This window comes from Pteropus medius, unplaced genomic scaffold (assembly GCF_902729225.1).
Source record: "Pteropus medius unplaced genomic scaffold, Ma_sr-lr_union100, whole genome shotgun sequence".
NCBI lineage: Eukaryota > Metazoa > Chordata > Mammalia > Chiroptera > Pteropodidae > Pteropus > Pteropus medius.
The window spans coordinates 15,078,391-15,099,971 of record NW_024351543.1 but is presented as its reverse complement, the minus strand read 5'-3'; the positions used below and the strand labels follow the sequence as shown (position 1 = coordinate 15,099,971).

The following is a 21,581-nucleotide window of genomic DNA, read 5'->3' as shown; positions in this document are numbered from 1 at the left end:
CACCCTCTAAAGAACCCTTGTAACTCTCAATTCCCCTCACACTCTATCAGTTTTCTTTTTGTCTCTATACGCTTACCTATTCTAGGCATTTCATATCTATAAAAACTATATAAAATATGTGACCTTTTATGTATGGCCTCATTCACTTAGCATAATTACTCATGTTGACATGTATCAAATTTTATTCCTTTTTATGGCTGAATAATCCATTATGTATGGATATACCACACTTTTATGTGCGGATATACCACACTTTTAAAAATCCTTCATCTGTCGATGGACATTTGAGTTGCCTTTATAAACTGTTATGAATAATGCTGCCAACATTAGTGTACAGGTTTTTGTGTGTGGACACATGTTTTCATTCTTTTTGGTACATACCTAAGAGTGGAACCGTTGATTCCGTGGTAACCATGATTAATTTTGTGGAACTGCCAGACTCTTCCCCGCAGTGGTTGTGCACCATTTTACATTCCCACCAGCAGTGTATGAGGGTTTTAATTTCTCTGAATTCTCACCAATACTTTTTTGTATTGCCTATTGGTATGAAGTATCTCATTCGTTCTTTTCCTTACAGTGGTAAATACACATAATGTAAAATTTACCATCTTTACCATTTATAAGTGTAGAGTTCAGTGATATTGAATACATTCATAATGTTGTGCAACCATCACCATTTATCTGTATAGCTTTTCATCTTGTAAAACTTGAAACTATATCCATTTAACAGTAACTCCCCCTTCTTCCCTCCCCATACCCTGACAACCACCATTCGACTATCTATGATTTTTACTACTCTACGTATTTTGTATAAGTGAAATCATACAGTTCTTGTCTTTTTGTGACTGGCTTATTTTACCGAGTTAGCATAATGTCCTCAAGGTTTATTTGTGTTGTAGCATATAACAATTTTCTTACTTTTAAAGACAGTCTATTGTATTTATATATATATATATACCACATTTTGTTTATTCTTTCATCCATTGATGGACACTTGGGTTGCTTCCATGTTTTTGCTATTGTGAATAATGTCGCTATGAACATGGATGTACAAATATCTCTTCAGGACTCTGCTTTCAATTTTGGGAGATATATACCTAGAAGTGAAATTGCTAGATCATGTGGTAATTCTGTTTTTGACATTTTGAGGAACTGTCATACTGTTTTCCTTAGCAGCTGTATCATTTTACATTCCCATCATCAACAGTACACAGGGTTTCCAAAATCTCCACATCCTCACCAATACTTGTTGTTTTTGTTTGCTGTTTGGTTTTTTGTTTGGGTAACCGTACAAATGAGTATAAGGTGGTATCTCACTAGTTTTGATTGTCATTTTCGTAATGATCTGTAATGTTGAGTATCTTTTCATGGGGTTAATGGGTATTTGTATATCTTTGGAGAAATGTTTATTCAAGTCCTTTGCTCATTATGAATCAGATTGTTTTTTTGTTGATGAGTTTTAGGAATTTTCTATATATTCTCCATATTAATACTTTATAAGATATATGATTTGCAAATTTTTCTTTCATCCTGTGGGTTGCCTTTTTTGCACTGCTGATATTGTCTTGATGCACACATTTTTTTTATGAAGTCAGATTTGTTATTTTGTGTCTGTGCCTTCAGTTCCCATCCGAGAAATCATTGCCAAAGATAATGTCAGGAAACTTTGGCCCTATGTTTTCTTCTAAGAGTTTTATATTTTATAGTTTTAGGTCTTACATTTAGGTCTTCTGGAGTTAATTCTTGTATATGGTGTTAGCTAAGGGTCTGACTTCATTATTTTGCCCATTGATGTCCAATTTTCTGAAAACTTTTTGTTGAAAGACTCTTTCACCATTGAATGGTCTTGGCACACTTGTTGAAAATCACTCGGCCACATATGTGAAGATTTATTTGGGGTAATTTGTTCCCTTGGTCTATATGTGTGTCTTTTTGTTACCGCCATGCTGTTTTGATTCCTGTAGCTTTTTATAAGTTTTAAAATCAGGAAGTTTATATTTTCAGCTTTGTTATTTTTCAAGATTCTTTTGGCTCTTAGGGGTCTCTTGAGATTCTATATGAATTGCAGGATGAGTTTTTATTTCTGCAAAAAAACATTTGGATTTTGATACAGATTGCATTAACTCTAGGTCACATAGGATAGTGCACTTAAAAATGTGTATTTGCAGTTTTTTGATGAAGTGGTCTATGAATGTCTGTTAAGTGTGGATCTGTTCTAATATGATATTTAAGGCCATTATTTCCTTATTAATGTTCTGTGCGGATGGTGTGTTTATTTTCAAACCAACTGCTTAACCTCTTTTATAAGGTAATGTGTCTAAAATTTAAAAGAGCCACTACATCAAACTAAAAAGCTTCTGCACAGCAGAAGAAACTGTCAACAAGATAAAGAGACAACCATCCGAACAGAAGATATTTGTAAGCAACACCTCCAATAAGGGCCTAATATCCAACATATACAAAGAACTCATACAACTTAACAACGACAAAAAACAAACAGTCCGATTAAAAAATGGGCAGAGGACCTGAATAGACTTTTTTCCCAAGATGACATACAAATGGCCAACAAACATATGAAAAGATGCACAATGTCGCTAGCTATTAGAGAAATGCATATCAAAACCACAATGAGATGCCATCTCACACCTGTTAGAATAGCCATTAGTTATCAACAAGACAAGTAATAACAAGTGTTGGAGAGGATATGGAGAAAAAGGAACCCTCCTACATTGCTGGTGGGACTGCAAATTGGTACAGCCACTCTGGAAAACAGTATGAAGGTTCCTCAAAAAACTAAGAGTTGATCTACCATATGATCCAACAATCCTTCCACTGGGTATTTACTCCAAAGACTTGAAAACTCATATCCGAAAAGATATTTGCACACCAGTGTTCATAGCAGCATTATTCACGGTGGCTAGGACATGGAAGCAACCGAAGCGTCCTATGATAGATTATTGGCTAAAGAAGCTGTGGTACATATGTACAATGGAATATTACTCAGCCATAAGAAGACATAAAATACTGCCATTTGTGGCAACATGGATGGACCTTGAGATAATTATGCTAAGGAAAATAAGCCAGACAGAAAAAGTTGAAAACCACATGATATCACTTATATGTGGGATAAAAACTTAAAAGCAACAAAGGAACAGGACAAACAAACAGACTCATGGACATGGACAATAGACTAGTGGTTATCAGAGGGTAGCGGCGGGGGGTGGGAGAGGGGAGGTTGATGGGGTGGGTACAAGGGATCAAATATGTGGTGACAGAAAGAACTCTAACTATGGATGGTGTATACACAATACAATATATATATATGCCTTACTGCTAAATTGTACACCTGAAACTTACTGGATTTCTTTAACCAGTGTCACCATAACGAATGAATGAATGAATTTACAAGAGTAGTCTTGTGTCATAGCATTATTGTTTTCAAAGCACTGTTGACAGACATATTTCTGTGTACTTTGGGATTTGTATTCTATAGAGGTTCTAACCTTTTGTCATTAAGATCTAGTGGTTAAAAGTACAGTCTTTGTAGACAAACTGCCATGGTTTTCTTCCTTTTTGTTTAAATGCTAGCTCTATCATTAGGGTTGTTTAAACCATCTCCATGTGTATTTTGTCAACTATAAAAATGGAATATTAAAACCTACCTCATTTGACTTAATACATGCAAGGATATAGAACATTGTGGGAACACAAAGTGATAAGTACATTATTTTTTTTAAAGGTTTCCTCCTGTGCCCTTGTAATCACATCCTTTTCTTAATCCACATTCCTTGCAGCCAGAGATCTGATTTCTGTCTGTTTATCTTTGGTAGTTTGTTTTGTAGAATGCTATGTAATAGAAACAGTAAGGGCTGACTCACTTCACTTAGTGTAATACTTTGACAATCATCCATGTTGTATAGTTTAGTGGTTTGTTACTTTTTATCACTGACTAGTATTCTGTTGTATGAATGTACTATAGTTTTCTAGCTTTTGGCAGTTATTAATAAAGCAGCTATAAATGTTTGCATATAAGTCTTCATATTGACATAAATTAGTGTTCCTCTTAGATAAATGCCTAGGTGTGGGATTACTGGTTTGCATGATAAGTATATACTTAATTTTATAAAAAGCTGCCAAAGAGTTTCCTAAAGTGGTTGTGTCATTTTGTATCCACTCCACCAGAATATGAGGAGTTGCATTTACTTGCTTCATCAGCACATGGTATGTTCAAATTTTTTAATTTTAGCCATCTAGTGGATATGTAATAGTATATCAGGGTTTTAATTTGCTTTTCGCAGGGAGACGTTGTGAGATTTCATCACATTATTCAGAATAGTACAGAATTTAAAACTTAAGAATTGTTTATTGAATTATATCTAGAATTTTCCATTTAATAGTTTTAGGCCATGGTTAACTGAAACCTAGAAAAGCAGAACGGTAGGTAAGGGGGTACTATTATACTATAACTTTATAATCTTGAAGTTGGGTTGTATTTGTCCTGTGATTTTGTTCTTCTATATTGTGTTGGTTATTCTGGGTTTTTCTTTTCCATATAAATTTTTGAATTAATTTGTTTATGTCTACAAGATAACTTGCTGAGATTTTTATTGTGATTATATTGAATCTACACATGAAGTTGGGAAGAATCGACATCTTAACTATATTGAGTTTTCCTATCATAAACATGGAAAATCTCCATTTATTCAGATCTTTGATTTCTTTCCTTGGAGTTTGGTAGTTGTCACATGAATTCTGTACATACTGTTAGATTTATACCTAAGTATTTACTTTTCCTTTCTTTCCTTCCTTCCCTTCTTTTTCTCTTTCAATCTCACCCCTCCCTCTTTCTTTTTCTCCTCTTCCCTTTCTTTCTCCCTCCCTCCCCGCTTTCTCTCTTTCTCTTTCTTGTTCTTTCTCTCCTTCCATCCCTTCCCTTCCTTTCTTCCATTTGTGGTAATGTGCATTGTGTGCTGAATGGTGGCGTTTTTTATTTTAAATTCCAATGGTTCATTGCTGGTAAATAGTAACTCAGTTGAAGTTTGTATCTTACAACATTGCCTATAATTATTTATTAGTTTCAGTAGTTTTTTGTTTGATTTGTTTGAGATTTTCTGTAATGTCATGCAAACAAAAACAGCTTTATTTCTTTCCAGTCTGTATACTGTTTTTCATCTATTATTGCAATAGCTAGCACTTTTCAACTAGTGTTGAAAAGACATGGTGAGAGTAGACATTCTTACATTATTCCTGATCTTAGTGGGAAAGCTTCAAGTTTTCCACCAATAAGTGTGATATCAGCTGTAGATTTTTTGCAGACTTTTTTATCAAGTCAAATTTTTCTTGAATGGGCATTGGATTTTGTCAAATGTTTTTTGGCGTCTATTCATATATGATCTTTTTCCTTTAACCTTTTGGTGTGATGTATTACATTGGTTTTTGAGTATTGAACTAGCCTTGAATACCCAGAATATATCCCACTTGATTATGGTGTGTAAGTCTTTTTATTCATTATTGGATTCAACTTGCTAACATTTGTTGGGGATTTTTTTATCTCTGTGGAAAATATTGATCTGTAGTTTTCCTTTCTTGTAATGTCTTTGTCTGGATTTGGTATTAGGATACTGCTGGCCTCATAGAATGTTAGGAAGTAACCCTGCTGCTATATTTTTGGGAGAAGTTTTAGAAAGTTATCATCTCTTCCTTAAATGTTTGGTAGAATTCACCGGTGAAACCATGTGGGGTTTGTGTTTGGAAGGTTATTAGTTATTGTTTCAATTTCTTTACTAGGTATTGGCCTATTCAGATTATTTTAAGTTTTAAATTTTTAATTCTAATTTGCTATGCTTTTTTATGTACAGTTGGACTCATTGTTCAAACATCATATAACTCAATTGTATTAACTAATTTTAGGTGACTCTTTTTGGAGTATTATAAAGTAAATACACATTAATTCTTTAAAGTACTTACTTAATTCAGGGACACACTTAGCAAAATAAAAAGAAATGATTTTAATTCTGTCAGAACAAGCGACATATTTCCTACCTGTCTTTTATCATATTCCCTGAGTAGGAGCAGCGAGCTAAACTTTTTTTGTCCTGTTAATTAGGTAATAGTAGTCTTTCTATGCTTTCATTCTTCAAACATTAGTAAACATTAGTAAAGGATGAAGAAGTACAATTTAGTAGTTACAAAACAGTCACAGGGACGTAGAGTACAACATAGGGAATACAATCGATAGTTTTGTAATGGCTATGTGTAGAGCCAGATGGATGCTAGAGTAATCGAGGTATCACTTCATAAACTATAAATGTCTAACCATTGTACTGTATACCTGAAACTAATATAAATTTTAACAGATAAAACCACACACAAAAAAGTTCGTAAACTACTAAACAGATTTTAACCATATTAAGTACCTTTATGAAGCTGGAGCAAAAAGGGCTGGTGAGATACCCAGATATGAGTGATGGCCATACCCAATCTCATTGATCCAGTGTTTTTTATGGATAGATATTAGATTATTACTGCTTTAAAGGAAGGTTATAATGAAAATGAAATTAAGGCTATATGAAATTTATGACTAACCTTTTACAGTTTTTTTCATTGCCCAGTACATAAAATCTAAACTAGTGTTTTCTAACTTCAGCCTATAGAACTTTTTTGCTCTAAATCTTTTCTGGGGGTCTTTAATTATGCTTACTAGTTTTTGTTAGAAAGGTATAATTAAATAACAGAAAATTAAGCGAATGAGAAATTACTTATGATTTTAGTACCTTTGGCTTAGCCATTTTAATATATTTTCTATCTGTATTCATTTTCCCATGTACATTGCTTTTTTCTCCTACATGTAGTTGGTGATTATTCAGTAAACACAATTTTGCATCCTGCCTATTTTGTTTAATGTTACATCTTTGCTTAAGTAGAGAAGAAGGCTAGAGATCTTTCTACCCTACCTGGAAGCTAGCTAAAGATTCCTGTCTCCTCCTTTCCAAGCCATCCTGTTTGGTAGGATCTCTTCTCAGAAAGGAGCTGACTTTTCTGACAGAGATTAATCTTTTTCTTTTTGGCTTTCTACTTTGTTTTTCTTTTTTGAAACAGCTTTATTTAGGTATAATTTGTATGTGGTAGAATTCACCTATTTTAAGTTTGATGAGTTTTAGTAAATTTATAAATTTCTATGATCATCATGACAATTTAATTTTAGAACATTTCTATCACTCCTAAATGTTTACTCACTGTCTCTGTTTATAGTCGAGCTTCATTTCTTATCTACTCATCTCTAGACCTAGGCAACCACTGATATGCTTTTTATTTCTAGAAATTTCATATAAACTGCATCATATAATATATATTCTTCTGTATGTGTCTTCTTTTACTTACCATGTTTTAGTGCTTTTTTCATATTGTTGCATATATCACTAGTTCACTCCTTTTTATTATTGAATAAAATCCATTGTGTAGATATATACCAAATTTTGTTCATCCATTCAGTTGGTGGACATTTGGATTTCCAATTTTTGGTTAAATAATGCTGCCGTGAATGCTAGGTACTAATATTTATGTGGATATATGTTTTTATTTTTCCTAGGAACAAATCCCTAGGAGAAGAAATGCTGGATTTTATGTTTAGTGTAGCTCCTCTTTAATAAGCTACCATACTTTTCCAACAAATGTAACATTTTTCATTGTAACCAATATTGTATGAGGGTTCCAGTTTTTCCATATTCTTGGAAATACTGGTTTCATTGGCTTCTGATTATAGCCATTCTAGAGGGTGGCCTAGTAATATCTCATTGTGGTTTTAATTTGCATTTTCTTAGTGACTAATGATGTTGATATCTTTTCATGTGCTTATTGGTATTTTATGTGTATTCTCCTCAGAGAAATATTTATTGAAATCTTTTACTCATTTTTAGAGGGAGAATAGTCTGTCTTATAACGGAGCTGTAAGATTTCCTTTTTTTATTCCAGATAAAGGTCCTGAATCTGACAAGTCCTGTCAGATACGTGTTTTGCATATATTTTCTCCCAGTCTAGCTCTCTTTTCATTTTCTTAATGGTCTTTCGAAGGACAAAAATTTTAAATTTTGATGAAGTCTAATTCATTATTTTTTGTAGATTATACTGTTGGAGTTACGTAAGAAACTGTTGCGTAACTCAGTGCCACACATATGTTCTGTATGTTTTATTCATGAAGTTTTATAATTTAGTTATTACATTTATGTCTATGACCCACTTAGAGTGAATTTTTTAATGTGGTATGAAGGGTCTAAGATCCCCAACACCCTCTTTTGGGAACATGGATATCCAGTTGTTATTCAGTCGTTATTTATTGAAAAGACAATCCTTTCCCCTGAATTGATGTCTTTGTTGAGAATTAATTGACCATAAATTGTGAGTTTATTTCACGACTCTATTCTGTTTCATTGATCTAATATTCTATCCGTATACCATTGACACACTGTCTTGATTAATGTAGCTTCATAGTACCTTTTAAAATTGTGAAGTGTACTATAGTTTTTTATATACTGATCATGTATCCTGTGACCTTGCTAAACTTGCTTGTGAAATTTTTTTAAGATTCCTTGGAATTTTAAAAGATCATGTTATCTACAAAGTGTTTTGCTTCTTCCTTTGGAATCTGTATACATTAAAAAAATTTTTTTCTTGACTGTACTGGCTAGAACCTCTAACACAGTGTCCAATAGAAACAATGAAAATGGACATCCATTCTTTCCTGATCTTAAGGGAAAAGCATTCAGGCTTTCACCATTAAGTATGATGTTAGTCGGAGAGTTATGTATATATTCTTTATCATAGATTAAGAAAGTTTTCATCTCTTTTCAGTTTGAGAGCTTTTATCATGAGTGTGTATTAGATTTTTCTCAAATTCTTTGTTTATGTCTATTGAGATGATCATATGATTTTGTCCTTTATTGCATCAATTTGGGGTTTCTCTACCTCAGCACTATTGGCATTTTTGGCCAGGTAATTTGGGTAATGTTTTGTGTACTGTAGGATATTTAGCAGCATCCCTTGCCTCGACACACAAGATGCCAGGTTGCAGTAACCAAAAATGTCTTCAGACATTGCCAAATGTCCCAGGGAGGGGGCTGGGAGGGTGGCAGAATCACCTTCAATTGGGAACCACTGCATTACTTTATTTTCAGATGTTAAAATAACTGAATTCCTGGAATAAATTCCATTGGTTCATGATGTATGAACCTTTTTAATACATTACTGGGTTTGTATTGTTTATATTTTGTTAAGAACTTTTGCTCTATATCCACAAGGGATATATTGACATGTAGTTTTATTTTCTTATAGCTTTGTCTGGCTTTGGTATCAGGGTTATATTGGGCTCCTAAAATAAATTAGAGAAGTGTTTCCTTCCCTTCCATTTTCTAAAAGTTTTTATAGGATTGTACTGTTTCTTCCTTAACTGTTGATTACTTCTCACGAGTGAAGCCACCTGAACCTGGGAAGATTTTTAACTGCTAATTCAATTTTTATTGACATAGTTCTGTTTTGATTTTATGTTTCTTCATGAGTAATTTGATAATGTGCATCTTTTTTTAAACTCTTCCATTTCATCTAAATGATCTAAATTTTGGCACTTCATAATAACTCCTTTATAATTATTTTCTGTACAGTCTGTAGTGATGTCACCTCTTTATTCCTAGTGTCGCTTTTTTGTATCTTCTCTCTTTTCTTGGTTTAAAGTTTATCAAACTTTTATTTTCATTGATTTTTCTCTATATCTCTTCTATTTCATCTGTTTCTTGATCTTTGTTATTTTCTTCTACTTCGTGATTGGTTTGCTCTTTAGCTTCTTGAGGTTGAAACATAAGTTATTTTAGCACTTTCTACTTTTCTAATAAGAGAGTTAAAGCTTAATCATTGCTTTAGCTATTTTCTGTATATTTTAATATGTTGTGTTTTCATTGTCACATAGTTAAAATTTTTCTTTTATTTCATGATTTCTTTTTTGACCCATGAGTTCTTTAGAAGTGTATTGTTCCAAATATTTGGAAATTTCTCAGCATTCTTATTAATTTCTAATTCTGTTGTTATTGAAGAATTCTAAATCAGGTCTTTCAACATCAACATGTCAAAGACTGAGTTCAGAAAACACCCATGCACACCTACCTGTTTGCCTTCTTCCTTTCCACTGATGGCTAGTACCTTAAGCTAGGAAACTAGGAGTTCTACTCAACTTCTTTTTCTCCATTACTTTTGAATTCTAGTAGCTCACCAAAAAACGTTGATTTGGTCCTTGAGCATAGCCTCTCCTTTTTGTATACATTCTTACTACTATAAATTTGGATCTCAACACTCACTTCATTTATTATACCAGCCTTGTAACTTGTATCTCTATTACCAAGGGCATTCAGGATCTATAAGGGCCTTTTGGCACTCAGTGTCTATACTCATCATATGCTCTGTCATATTGAGCTTTGACTATAGTCCTTTTGTGTCTTATTTCCCTAGTAGGGGCAAGACTGAATTATAATTTGTGTGTCTAACACAAATTTGTGTATTGGTAAATACTGAGGATATGTTTGGGTCACAGTATATATCCTTTCTCATTCTCTCTTAGCCCATGTAGTTAGCTTTAGAGTCTGTGGAAATTTCAGGGTATGAACTATTTTTAGTAGTTGTAAATATATAATGATTTTTTATTTTTATTTTTATTTTTGGTAATAGATTGTAGTAGTCTGGGTCCAATCAATCACAGTAGGTTAAATAAGGGAGTTTTATGTAAAGAAGTATTAACTATAATTGAAGAGTAACTAATATAGAAGGACACTATAGGGTATCCTTGGGCTGAGGTAGAGTACCCAAGGAAAGACAAGCTTTGAAAGGATTTAGATCTCATTGGGGAGGGTGTGGTTCAGCCCACCAACAGCAGAGAAGCTCTATGGTTTGGCCAAGCCAGAGCTGGTTTGGCATTGCCAGACAAGCAATAAACCACCCTTTGGAGTATAGATGTATGGGGGAGCTGGTAACTTGTATAGCATGGTATGCGGTGGGAGTTTGGGTACTAGTGGGCGGGCAGGAGGCTTTCAGAGTGTGTATGGGGCTTCTGGTTACCATGTCAAGAGGACCGCAGAAAGGTTATTGCTAGATCAAGGCTGCAGTCACAACAGGACTTTGTTTTGGGCCCATGGCTGGTGTCTGTACCACCAGATATCCTCGCACCCATCCCACCAAACCCAGCCTACACCTGAAATGATTAGAGAGCCTCTTCTCCTATAGTGTTCCTCTTATACTTCTGAGAAACCTTAACACCATACTCATTTTAAATGAGAAATAGTTAAAGGAATTTTGTTAACACAGAACATATATTGAAGGCTATATTGGAACTTAGAGGCAAAAAATAATAACTGGTTCATAAATATAAAGGACTGAATGGTCATTTGTAAGCTTTCCCTGCCAACATTTTTTTCTTTACCTCTGACTGGACAGCCTATCCTTTGTACTCTCAATCTCTACATATTTTTTCGTTTGCTCTATCGATCTACCTACCATAGCCTTCTGTGCCCCTGTACTTGGGATTCTTTTTTGTTTCTGGTGCATCTCATCCTCTTGAGGACACTATTTCTTCTATTCTCTCCCACTTAGAATTAGACCTTTCTGAACATTTTCTTTTCCATTTCTGTAGTACCCGCTCCCTTTTCTAAAAATTATCTTTAGTCTCTGTTTTGGTCTCCATATGATTTTGGCAGCATTACTTGGTTCCATCTCACTTCTTCAGGCTCTGGAAATTGGACATTACAGGAATAATCTCTAATCTGCCCTGGAAATTTTTCTTACTTTAAATTACATTTTAGCATAAAGGCCTACCTTATTATTTTACCCTGTCAAAGATAAACCTTAGCCCTTATTTTTAAAATCAAGGTATATTTGGAGGGAAGAGGAGGGGTTATTTTGTCACATATATATACCATGATGAATTCAAAGCAGTTTTTCACTAGTCTAGTAGAAATCAGCCTGAAACACCTTTAAGTGCTGTAAACCAAAAATGTTTTCTCTTTCCTTCCTCCCTCCCTTTTCGTTTTGTTTTTACAGTTCTCCCAGAGATTGGCTGTCACCTGTAGTTGGCTTTAATATACTAGCAGAGGCCCATTTTAAAAGTAAAGAATTTCTTGAAATCAGCTCTATAGAATACTGTTAAATTTGAACTTCCTATTGGGGCTTGGCATTAATTTTTTTTTATATATACAGAATTGCTTGTAATGGGACTTCTTATGTCTGTCATTTCTTTAGGACATTCACATTACTCATCTTAAAATTGACCCTTTAGCATAAGTATTTAGAACTTGTGTTTTCTGAAATTTAAAATTCAGTTTTCTGAAGTTGCTAACATATTTTGTTTTTTTTTTTTTCAGATGAATATATAAACTCTTATCTAGGAATTATTTCTTTGATTAGTTTTTTTCAGTAGAGATTTGTCAACTTTTTGAACCTTCATTTACTGCACGTTGCCTTTCCAGTTCAGAGTAATTGAGAATTTTACTGGTATGTCACTAGGCTATCTAGAAACTATTTTAGGAATATAAATTTCTTGGAGATATTGATTATGGTATCTGAAAATTTCTAGATAATGAAAAGTTTTCAAAAATGGATGCTCATCATTGGAATTATATGTGAGATATAGGTGATCACATTCAAATGAAGCAAAATTACACATTAAGGTATATGTAATGTCTAAGCAAACCAACCATATGAAATGTAGATTTACTGAATAAATTTATTATTTAGTTAAAATCTCAATTAGTTGATATTAATCATTTTAAGATAGAAAGTAAAACAAATGGAAAACTATCATTTGTTCCTGTTAAGATTATTCTTTTTCTGAGAGAATAACTAGAAATAAAATCAAAGCTATTTCTAAAATGTCTGACTGCTGCCCAATGTTACAGATGTATATTAAGTGGATCGAAATATCCGAATAACCTCAGTACTTTTTTTATGAGCTTGACTTTTTGTAATACCAGCTTACTAAACATTTAACATCTTTTTATTCAGCAGGAGCATTTATAAACATTTTTATTACATCTGTTGCTTTTTTTTTTTTTTTAGGTAAAATCTGTAAAAACTGGGTCAGTTTTTTGGACAGTGTGCTGCTGCTTGTCATATTTCTATATGGTAAGATGTTATGTTTGAAACTACATAAGGTCTAACAAGTCTATTTGGCAGTTAAACCAGTTTCTCTTCTCATTTAGGGCTAGTTCTCCACTTTGTTTCTCTTGAAATCTTTAGGATCTTAATTTTATTTAATGTATAATCTTTTATTGCTACCATTCTCTTCCCTCTCCCCATCCCCAGGGCCTGTATGGATGTTTGCTTTAATGGGAAGGGCTAATGCTCAATCTCTCAAATATAATATTGGCAGCAAGTGAAACAAAAAATTTTTCTTTTTAAATGTACAGCTTTACCTAAGTTATGGTCACATCCTCTAGGTTAACCGGTAAATTGCCTGTATAATTTTTTCAACAGATTACTTAAGCTTGATGTTCAGTATTACCTCTTCACTCTCCTGTCTTTGTTTTCCATACCACAGCCTGTATACTAGTCTTGTGCTGAAAATTTATGATAATCTTAGGTACCTTTTCTTTAACAAACAAACAAACAAAAACGTCATGGAATTTAAGCATCCGAATTAGCTGTGTTCCTTTTAAAAAATTAAAGCCTCGGGCATATTCTGTACATTTGTAATAGCAAACTCATTCTCTTTCAAGTTTAAACTTAAATTTTGGGTATAACCAAAAGTCCTTCAGTTAGAACTGTGCTCAGTATAACATTGTTTTTGGTCATGTGACTGAAACAGTAAACTGATGCTCTCATATGCATTCTAAACTGAAGGCAGTCCCTTATAAGTGGTTCTGAAATATTTTAGACAAGAGCAGCATTGTTAAAATATATATGTTAACATATAATCTCTTAGGGTGACTACTGGTTTACTTCTAATTATTAGAGCACATCCAAGAACTTTGATTTTGACAAGACCTTACTGCCTTTTATTGAATGTACTTAAAAAACTAATACATTCTGTTGAAAATAAACATCTTTACAATCTTTATTTATTAGACCACAACATACTCAGTTATTCTGACTAAATAGACTTATTCTAACTTTGCAATACAGGCTAAACATTAAAATGGGATCTTGATTTGTATGGGAAATAATTTATACCTAGGGTAGCACCTTTATTCTGAGGATCTCAAAGCATATTCAGATCATCTGAGTATTCCTTTTAGTTGAATTGTTGACCGATACTAATGGTCATTGTTTTTTTTTCTTAGTGAAATTTCTTGCGATGTATTTATCATCAAAAATGGGGGAAGTAATAGCTGTTTTTTCTTTTAAAAACTTATGATCTGTATCCTAAAAGTCCTTATCTTTGTGACAGTCTTTTTACTTTCAATTCACAAATTATAATGTTCTCAACGTTCTTGTTAAGTTTAATTTAATTTTGACTATTTCTCCATTGAATGTAGAAAAGCATATTGGATTTATAGAACTGTATTATTTTAATTTATCAATAAAAATAATGCGAAATAGGTTATTTGTAGGTTATATAAATCCATTTTTTAAGCATCTCAAAATTGCTAAAAATTCTAGTGCTTATAATTGCTTATATGTTTAGATTGTCATGACAAATAAAACTTATCTGTTTTAAAAAACAGACATATAAATTATTTAACTTAGCATTTCTTTACCCATAGGTATCTGCTTGGGGTGGTTATGTGTTTATTATCAACTTAATTCCACTGCATGTATTTGTATTATTACTGATGCAGAGATACAGCAAAAGAGTCTACATAGGTAAGTGATTTGACTTTTGAAATATGTCGACTTCTAAGAGATATTTCACAGACATTAGTTTCATTGAACAGACATTTTTATTAGGCTAGTATTATTCATGAGAAGGTAAAATAATTTTATATTTATTTTGCTTTTTGTTTCAATAAGGAGAGTTGAGCATTTTTACCCAAGTTTGTTATTACCAACTTCTCCTTGATGAGTTTTTGTTATTATAGAAATTAGTCTAGATTTCATATTTGTCAGCCATTTTTTTTTTAATTTGGAGGAACAGGCATTTCTATCATGAAAATTATTCACATATACATACTATTCAAATTCACCTTACCCACTGTAAGAGATTCGAGCATCCTCAGAGTAAACAGTTTAAACTTTTGAAAGTTTCTGTGTGATATACAACAGACTGCCTTTGTTCGTTTGGGCTGCCATAACAAAATACCATGGGCTAGGTAGCTAATAAAACAGAAATTTATTTCTCACTTTCTGGATGAAAAGTCCAAGATTGAGGCATCAGAATAGTCAGGTTCTTATGAGGGCTCTCTTTCTGGTACAGAGCTGATTCCTTGCTAGTCCTCACATGGTAGAAGGGATGTGCCAGCTGTCTGGGGTTTCTTAATAAGCCCTGGAGCCCTCATGACCTAATCAACTCCCAAAGGTCACTTCCTGATACCATCATCTTAGGGTATTAGGTTTTCAACATATGAATAGGGGTGGGGAGCACAAACATTCAGACCATAGCATAGTCTCTGCAAAATCTTTTCTCTACAAATCTTTATTTTCACTACAAGTTTTAAAACACATCTTTCAAATTCGATGGATAGCACGTGTCTCAAACCTTAGAGCTCATTTTCTATGATACAGACAGAAAACTCTTATGGATTGAGTTAATCAGAGAGAAGTTGTGATCAGAAAGCAGTTTCTTAGTAAAATAATACAATTCCATTAAAATAACATTACTAGAAAACAGTAACACAAAGATGTAAAGCTTATTTACTTGATTAAAAAACATAGTTTGGCAGTTTCTCAGAAACTTAATCACAGAGTTACCATGTGATCTGTCAATTCTACTACTAGATACATACCCAAGATGAATAAAACTATATTCATACAGAAGCTTGTACACAGATGTTCAGAGCAACATTCATTATTCATAATAGCCAAAAAACAAAGACAACTCAAATGTCCATCAACTGATAAATGGATATATCCATGCAATGGAATATTATTCGGCCATAAAAAGGAATGAAGTAGTAATACATGGTACATCGTGAGCCTTGAAAACCTTATACTAAGTAAAATAAACGAGACACAAAAGGCCATATGTTATAGGATTCTTTTTGTATGAGAGGTCCAGAATAGGCAAATCCAGAGAGACAAAGTAGATTTAGTGGTTGTCAAGGGTTTGGGGAGTGGAGTGACTGCTAATGGGTATCGGGTTTCTTTTGGGGGATGAGGAAATGTTCTATAAAAAGATAGTGGTGGTAGTTATACAACTTTGTGAACATAATAAAAACCATTCAATGGTATATTTTAAAAGGGTGAATATTATAGAGTATGAATTATACCAATTAAAAATTCATAGCTTATTAATTATATTTATAGCCATTTCAGTGTACCTTATAACAATCACCACTGAAATATATAGTGCTTATGTATAATAATATATCTGGTTCTTTTTATACACCATAAACTGAACTTTACATGTATTTAACTCATTTAATCTTCACAACCACACTGTGAGATATTGTTACTATCTTCATTTTACAGATGAGGAAACAAGAGAAGACATAGTAATTTGCTAAAGATCTTGTAGCTAGTAATAGAGCTGAAGCCCTGAACTTAGATATTTTGGCTCCACAGACTATGATGCTAAAAATCACTGTAACTGTGCCTAGCACATAAGTAAATACCTTACTGTTGGAATACATCAACCTATGAGGTCTTACTACCCTGAAAACATTATAGAGAGTCACTGGGATTTAGAAAGGAGAATACTAGATTAAACTATAATTTTCAACTCTTTTGTTCAGGAAATAAGGAAAAAAAGCTTTTAAGTTAAATGGTCATAGGAGAGGAACTAAGATTTTTGTTAATTTTTAAAATTTGGAGTCGCAGAAATTTAATCGTCAAAGGAGAATAGAGTGGGAGAAGATTGACTTTTGTGAAACACCCATGAATCAGGAAGAGGGAGAAGAGCCAAAGGAGAAGTCAGAAGTAGCCAGATAAGTAACATTGTTAAAGAGGTCAAATGGAAGTGAACATAATACAGTTTAAAACACAGGCAGTGTGTGGCTCCCCTTGAGTGTTAGCACTAAGACCTAGGAGGATGAGAATTGAGTAAAGAAAGACCTTATGTTTGATGAATAGGAATTTTGTTTTCAAGTGTTTGTATATACAGGTTGTTTGTTTCTGATTTTAGCACATAACATCCTTTGTAGTTACCCTTCCCCATGAGCAGAAATATTTAGATAAAGAAAAAAGGATTGATAAATGGCACACTCATAATTATAACCAAAAGTTTGATTGGGTTCTAAGTATCAAATTAAGTGAAGTAAAAATGAGTTATTCAAAATAATTATGAAAAAATTATTTCCATTAGAGTAAAATTTTGTTTACATGTAGAAAAGTAGGCGAATGGTAGTTAATGTGGGTCTATAAGGTAGGAGTGGCATGGGAGTGGGGGATAGGGTGTAAGGAAAGCTGAAATGTAAGGAGGTGAGAAAAGCCTATCTACTTGATGAAATTTGTGTGTGTGGGAATTTTATAAAGTTAAATTATTTTGTGAAGATATATTTTGGACTTGTGAATTTTGCTGTATTGGGAAATAAATTTTAAAAGTTGTTACAAGTAGGATTCTGATGTTTACATAAGAAGAAAAGAACATGAAGTCTTGTTTTACACTTAGGACTATTTTGCAGGTGTCATATAATACTAATGGGATGTAAAATAATTTTAACCTAATTTGATAAAAGTTTATCACACTTTATATCATAAAATTATTAAAAATACAAAGACATGTTTAGGGATATTCAGTGTGGTGTAACTTGTAATTGTGAAAATAGCTGAAATGTCCAATAGGGAAATTATAATTTATAATACACTTAAATTGTAATGTTATATCATGAAATACTATAGTTCAATTAAATAGAATTTTTTAATACTTGATACAGGAAAATGTTAATAAAAAGCAGACAGCAAGAATTACTGGTCATTTTTCTTCATATTTTTCTCTGCTTTCTAAATTTTCTACAATGAGCATGTATTCATAATGAATGAGACTTGCTTTTTCATTTATAGAAACATGAATTTTACTTCCTATGGTTTATAAGTGTCTCATTAACTAAATTAGAATAATAATTTAAGAAGGAATAAATTAATTTCTAGTATTGATTAATGATTTTTAAATGTTACTAAAAAAAATTTGTTTATGATATTGTCTGTTTTCTCTAGTGAGTTAATTTAGTAATAGAATTGCTTTTCCTATACCTAAAAGACATTTTTATGGTAATATTTGCTGGGAACCATCATTGAAAGAGGAGTGTTGTAGACACTTCAGTTTTGCGCAAATTATTCTAGGATTGTATAGCTTGTGAATAAAGAAAAGAATCCTATTGAGTGAATTAAAAGTAAAGCCATAAACTTTATGTATCATGTTTATACTTGGCAGCTATAAGCGGAACATATATAATGCTAGATTAACTTAGACAACAGCAAACTTAAGAATTGCATGTAAAAATTCTGGGTTACAAAAGCTGGAAGTGCTAGAATTTATTTGGTCTAATTCTACCATATTATTTTTGAGGAAATTCAAACAAATTGGTTCCCTAGAGATTTAAGAGTTTAATAGATACTAAATTTTGTGCTAGCCATTAGGATGCTCAAATGATTAGAAGATGACCTTGTTCTAAGGAGCTTATATTATCAATGTAATCCATTATTACAATGTAATTATAGCGTGTGAACTAAATAGAAATAGAAAGGCGTTTGTGAAAATCAGTTTCAATTTTGAGTTTGAGGGAAATCTTATTATGCTTTCCAACTAACCACGTCCTTCTGAAAGTTTGGAGATAAATTTGACCTCTAGAGGAGATAACAGCATAGAAACAGACTTACAGAGGATTTGTAATGATATAACCATAAATGAGAGGTATCACATAAGGTATGCACTGCAGAGTATGCACTGCAGAGCCAGATTAACCACATTCAATTCCTGGCCTAGTCACTTACTAATTTGGGGCAAATTACTTAATTTATGCCTTAATTATGTCCTTATGGATTAAATGGATATAGTAATTCCTACCTCGAAGACTTTTACTGGTAACTGACCTGTATACGAAAACTGCTTATAACACAAAGTGCTATTTAAATGTTTGCCTCTGTTGACATTAAAGTTATGAGGGAAGACAAAGAGTTCCAGAAGCTGAGAAAGGAGATTGTTTATAACGACCGAGGGGAAAAACTCCATTGTGAGTCTAAAGATTATTCCTTTTTTTTTTAACTGAAAATTTTCACTTCTATTTGTGGTTCTGAGAAATGTAGTGGAGAAATAACACTAAAGTGTTATATAAAGTACAAAATAGCAACTAAAACACAACTTCTAATAGAGTGGTGTGCTTATTTTTATTTATGTTTTAAAGTTTAAGTTAATAAATGTATATAAGTGAAAAAATCAAATATTACTAAGATTTATAGGCAAAATTAGTAGCTTCTTTTTCTTCTTTTTCCTTAACTGCCTCACTCCCTGAATTCTCATCCCCAGAGAAAACCACTTTTATTTCTTTTAATTGTTTCTTCTGGTTTGGGGGGGGTGGTGGTGGTGGTGTGTGTGTGTTTTTAAAGGGTTCTGGTCTCTTCCATAGTGTGTATTGGGGGTGAGTCCCACACCATCAAACAGTTATGACATTGTCTAACCTTAATAGCATCAGATGCCACAGGTTAAAGGCCCAGTCCCACAAAACAAAACTGCCGTCACCTTCAGAGGCCAGTCTCAGGTCCAGGTTGTCACCTGTACTTCTGACAGAATGGCTGTAAATTAGAGATTTCTACAGCCCCTTCCTTGGATTCAATTAATTTACTAAAGCAGCTCACAGAACTCAGAGCAACATTTTACTTACTAGATTAGTGGTATATTATAAAAGGATGTAATTCAGGAACAGCCAGATGGGAGAGATGTATTAGGCACCATAAATTGTAATGCTTTGTCACAGAAGAAACTTATTAGCTTAGGAAACATCAGGAGCGTCTTGAAAACTTAAAATTTCAGTGGAACTTGAATCAGACCTTTCAGTGCCTTTTATAGAGCTGCTCATTTGTGCGCCTTAATTAAGGGCAGTGGCTCGTTTTTCTCTGGGTCAATCTGCATCCCTCCTCCCATGCACACCCTTAGATTGAACGAGAAAGTACTTTAAGAGTGAAAAGATGTTTCTTTAGGCTCTTATTAACAGATTACTGCTTGTCTCAAATCAAAGAGTCTTTTTTTTGGAGGTGTGGAGTTTGGTTAAAAATAAACAGTAATAGACCTTGTATATATCTTTCTAATGGTCATTTTTTTTTTTTTCCCCCTGTAATTCTAACAAATTGGAGGTATGATCTTCAGTAGGGAATGCCAGTAACTGTGCTTCCACAGGATGGCAGTGTGGTAACATTTTCATGATGTAATAAATGACAACATTGCTGGTGTGCATTACTTTAGAACTCAATACTTTGATGGAAAGCTTTATTCTTCTGGTTTAAACAGTAAGAAAAGTAGGTTAACGTGGATAGATAGAAAGTTGTAATAGATGTGGATAGTAGTTTGGTCAAGCTTTGTAGAGAGTTCATAGGAGGAAGAATTGGTGGGGAATTTACTGCCATGGGTTTGTGTGGTTGAGGTTTTCTGAGAACAGTAGAGAATGGTACTGGTGTTGTTGATTACTTCTTCAGTGCTCATGTCTAGAAGAGGTGAATCTCTCCTTTCTTTAAGATTTTAAATGGCCAGGGCATTTTTTCACCAGTCTCACATGAACTTGATTCATTGAATTGTGGTTATTTGTGTACATCTCTGGTTTTTCCAAATTAGATATCTAACTCTTAGAGAATAGCGTTGCTCTTAATAGGATTTCATTTTAGAACCTCTTGACCATAATGGCTATGAAGTTAATACTTGAATAAATTAAAGAAGTAAGTTTTCAGCACAGTTAGGTGCTATAGTACGAAGCCTGGAGAAAAAAACGTTTTCATTTTGTAGTGTAGATTGTATTTATTTTTAAGAATTGAGTGTTAATTCACTATTTCTTTTTACTTAGTGTATCTAACTCTAATTTTCTGAATTTTAAAACATGGCTGTAAATGAGATTTAAATTGATGTATACCTAATTTTCAGATTCAAGGAGAAGGGCAATATTGAGCAAGATGAGTTTGTGATATTTTATGTTACCTGGAAAGAAATCCTGAATTTTATTTAATGGAAATACTTATCTGTGTATTAGAGAGTGCTGTGAGATAGAACATATGTCCCCCCATGTAAACATCTAAGGATAAGTGATCCAAAAAACATGAAACAGGAAAGACATGAATCTAGGTCTCTTTAAAAAAAATGATTATCTTTGGATTATTGCATATATCACATTTATCAGCAAATTAAAGGCCCCTTCCCACTTTTTCTTTGAGATTGAGTTTCTTTTTCTTGAATTCATCTCTGTCACTGTTATTAACTCGAACTCTAGTGCATCTCCTTCTGTATGAAGTGTTTTCTTCTTTTCTAATAACAATAA

The 21,581-nt window shown here is 33.0% G+C and overlaps 1 protein-coding gene across 1 annotated transcript in view; it reads left to right on the top strand.

Annotated features, from left to right (window-relative positions):
* STT3B (STT3 oligosaccharyltransferase complex catalytic subunit B) overlaps nt 1-21,581 on the top strand; it is a 90,692-nt gene that overhangs the window by 46,967 nt on the left and 22,144 nt on the right. The window contains exons 4-5 of the mRNA XM_039843465.1: nt 13,087-13,152; nt 14,733-14,832. Of these exons, the coding sequence (XP_039699399.1) occupies nt 13,087-13,152; nt 14,733-14,832 (166 nt within the window). The remainder of the gene's footprint in view (nt 1-13,086; nt 13,153-14,732; nt 14,833-21,581) is intronic.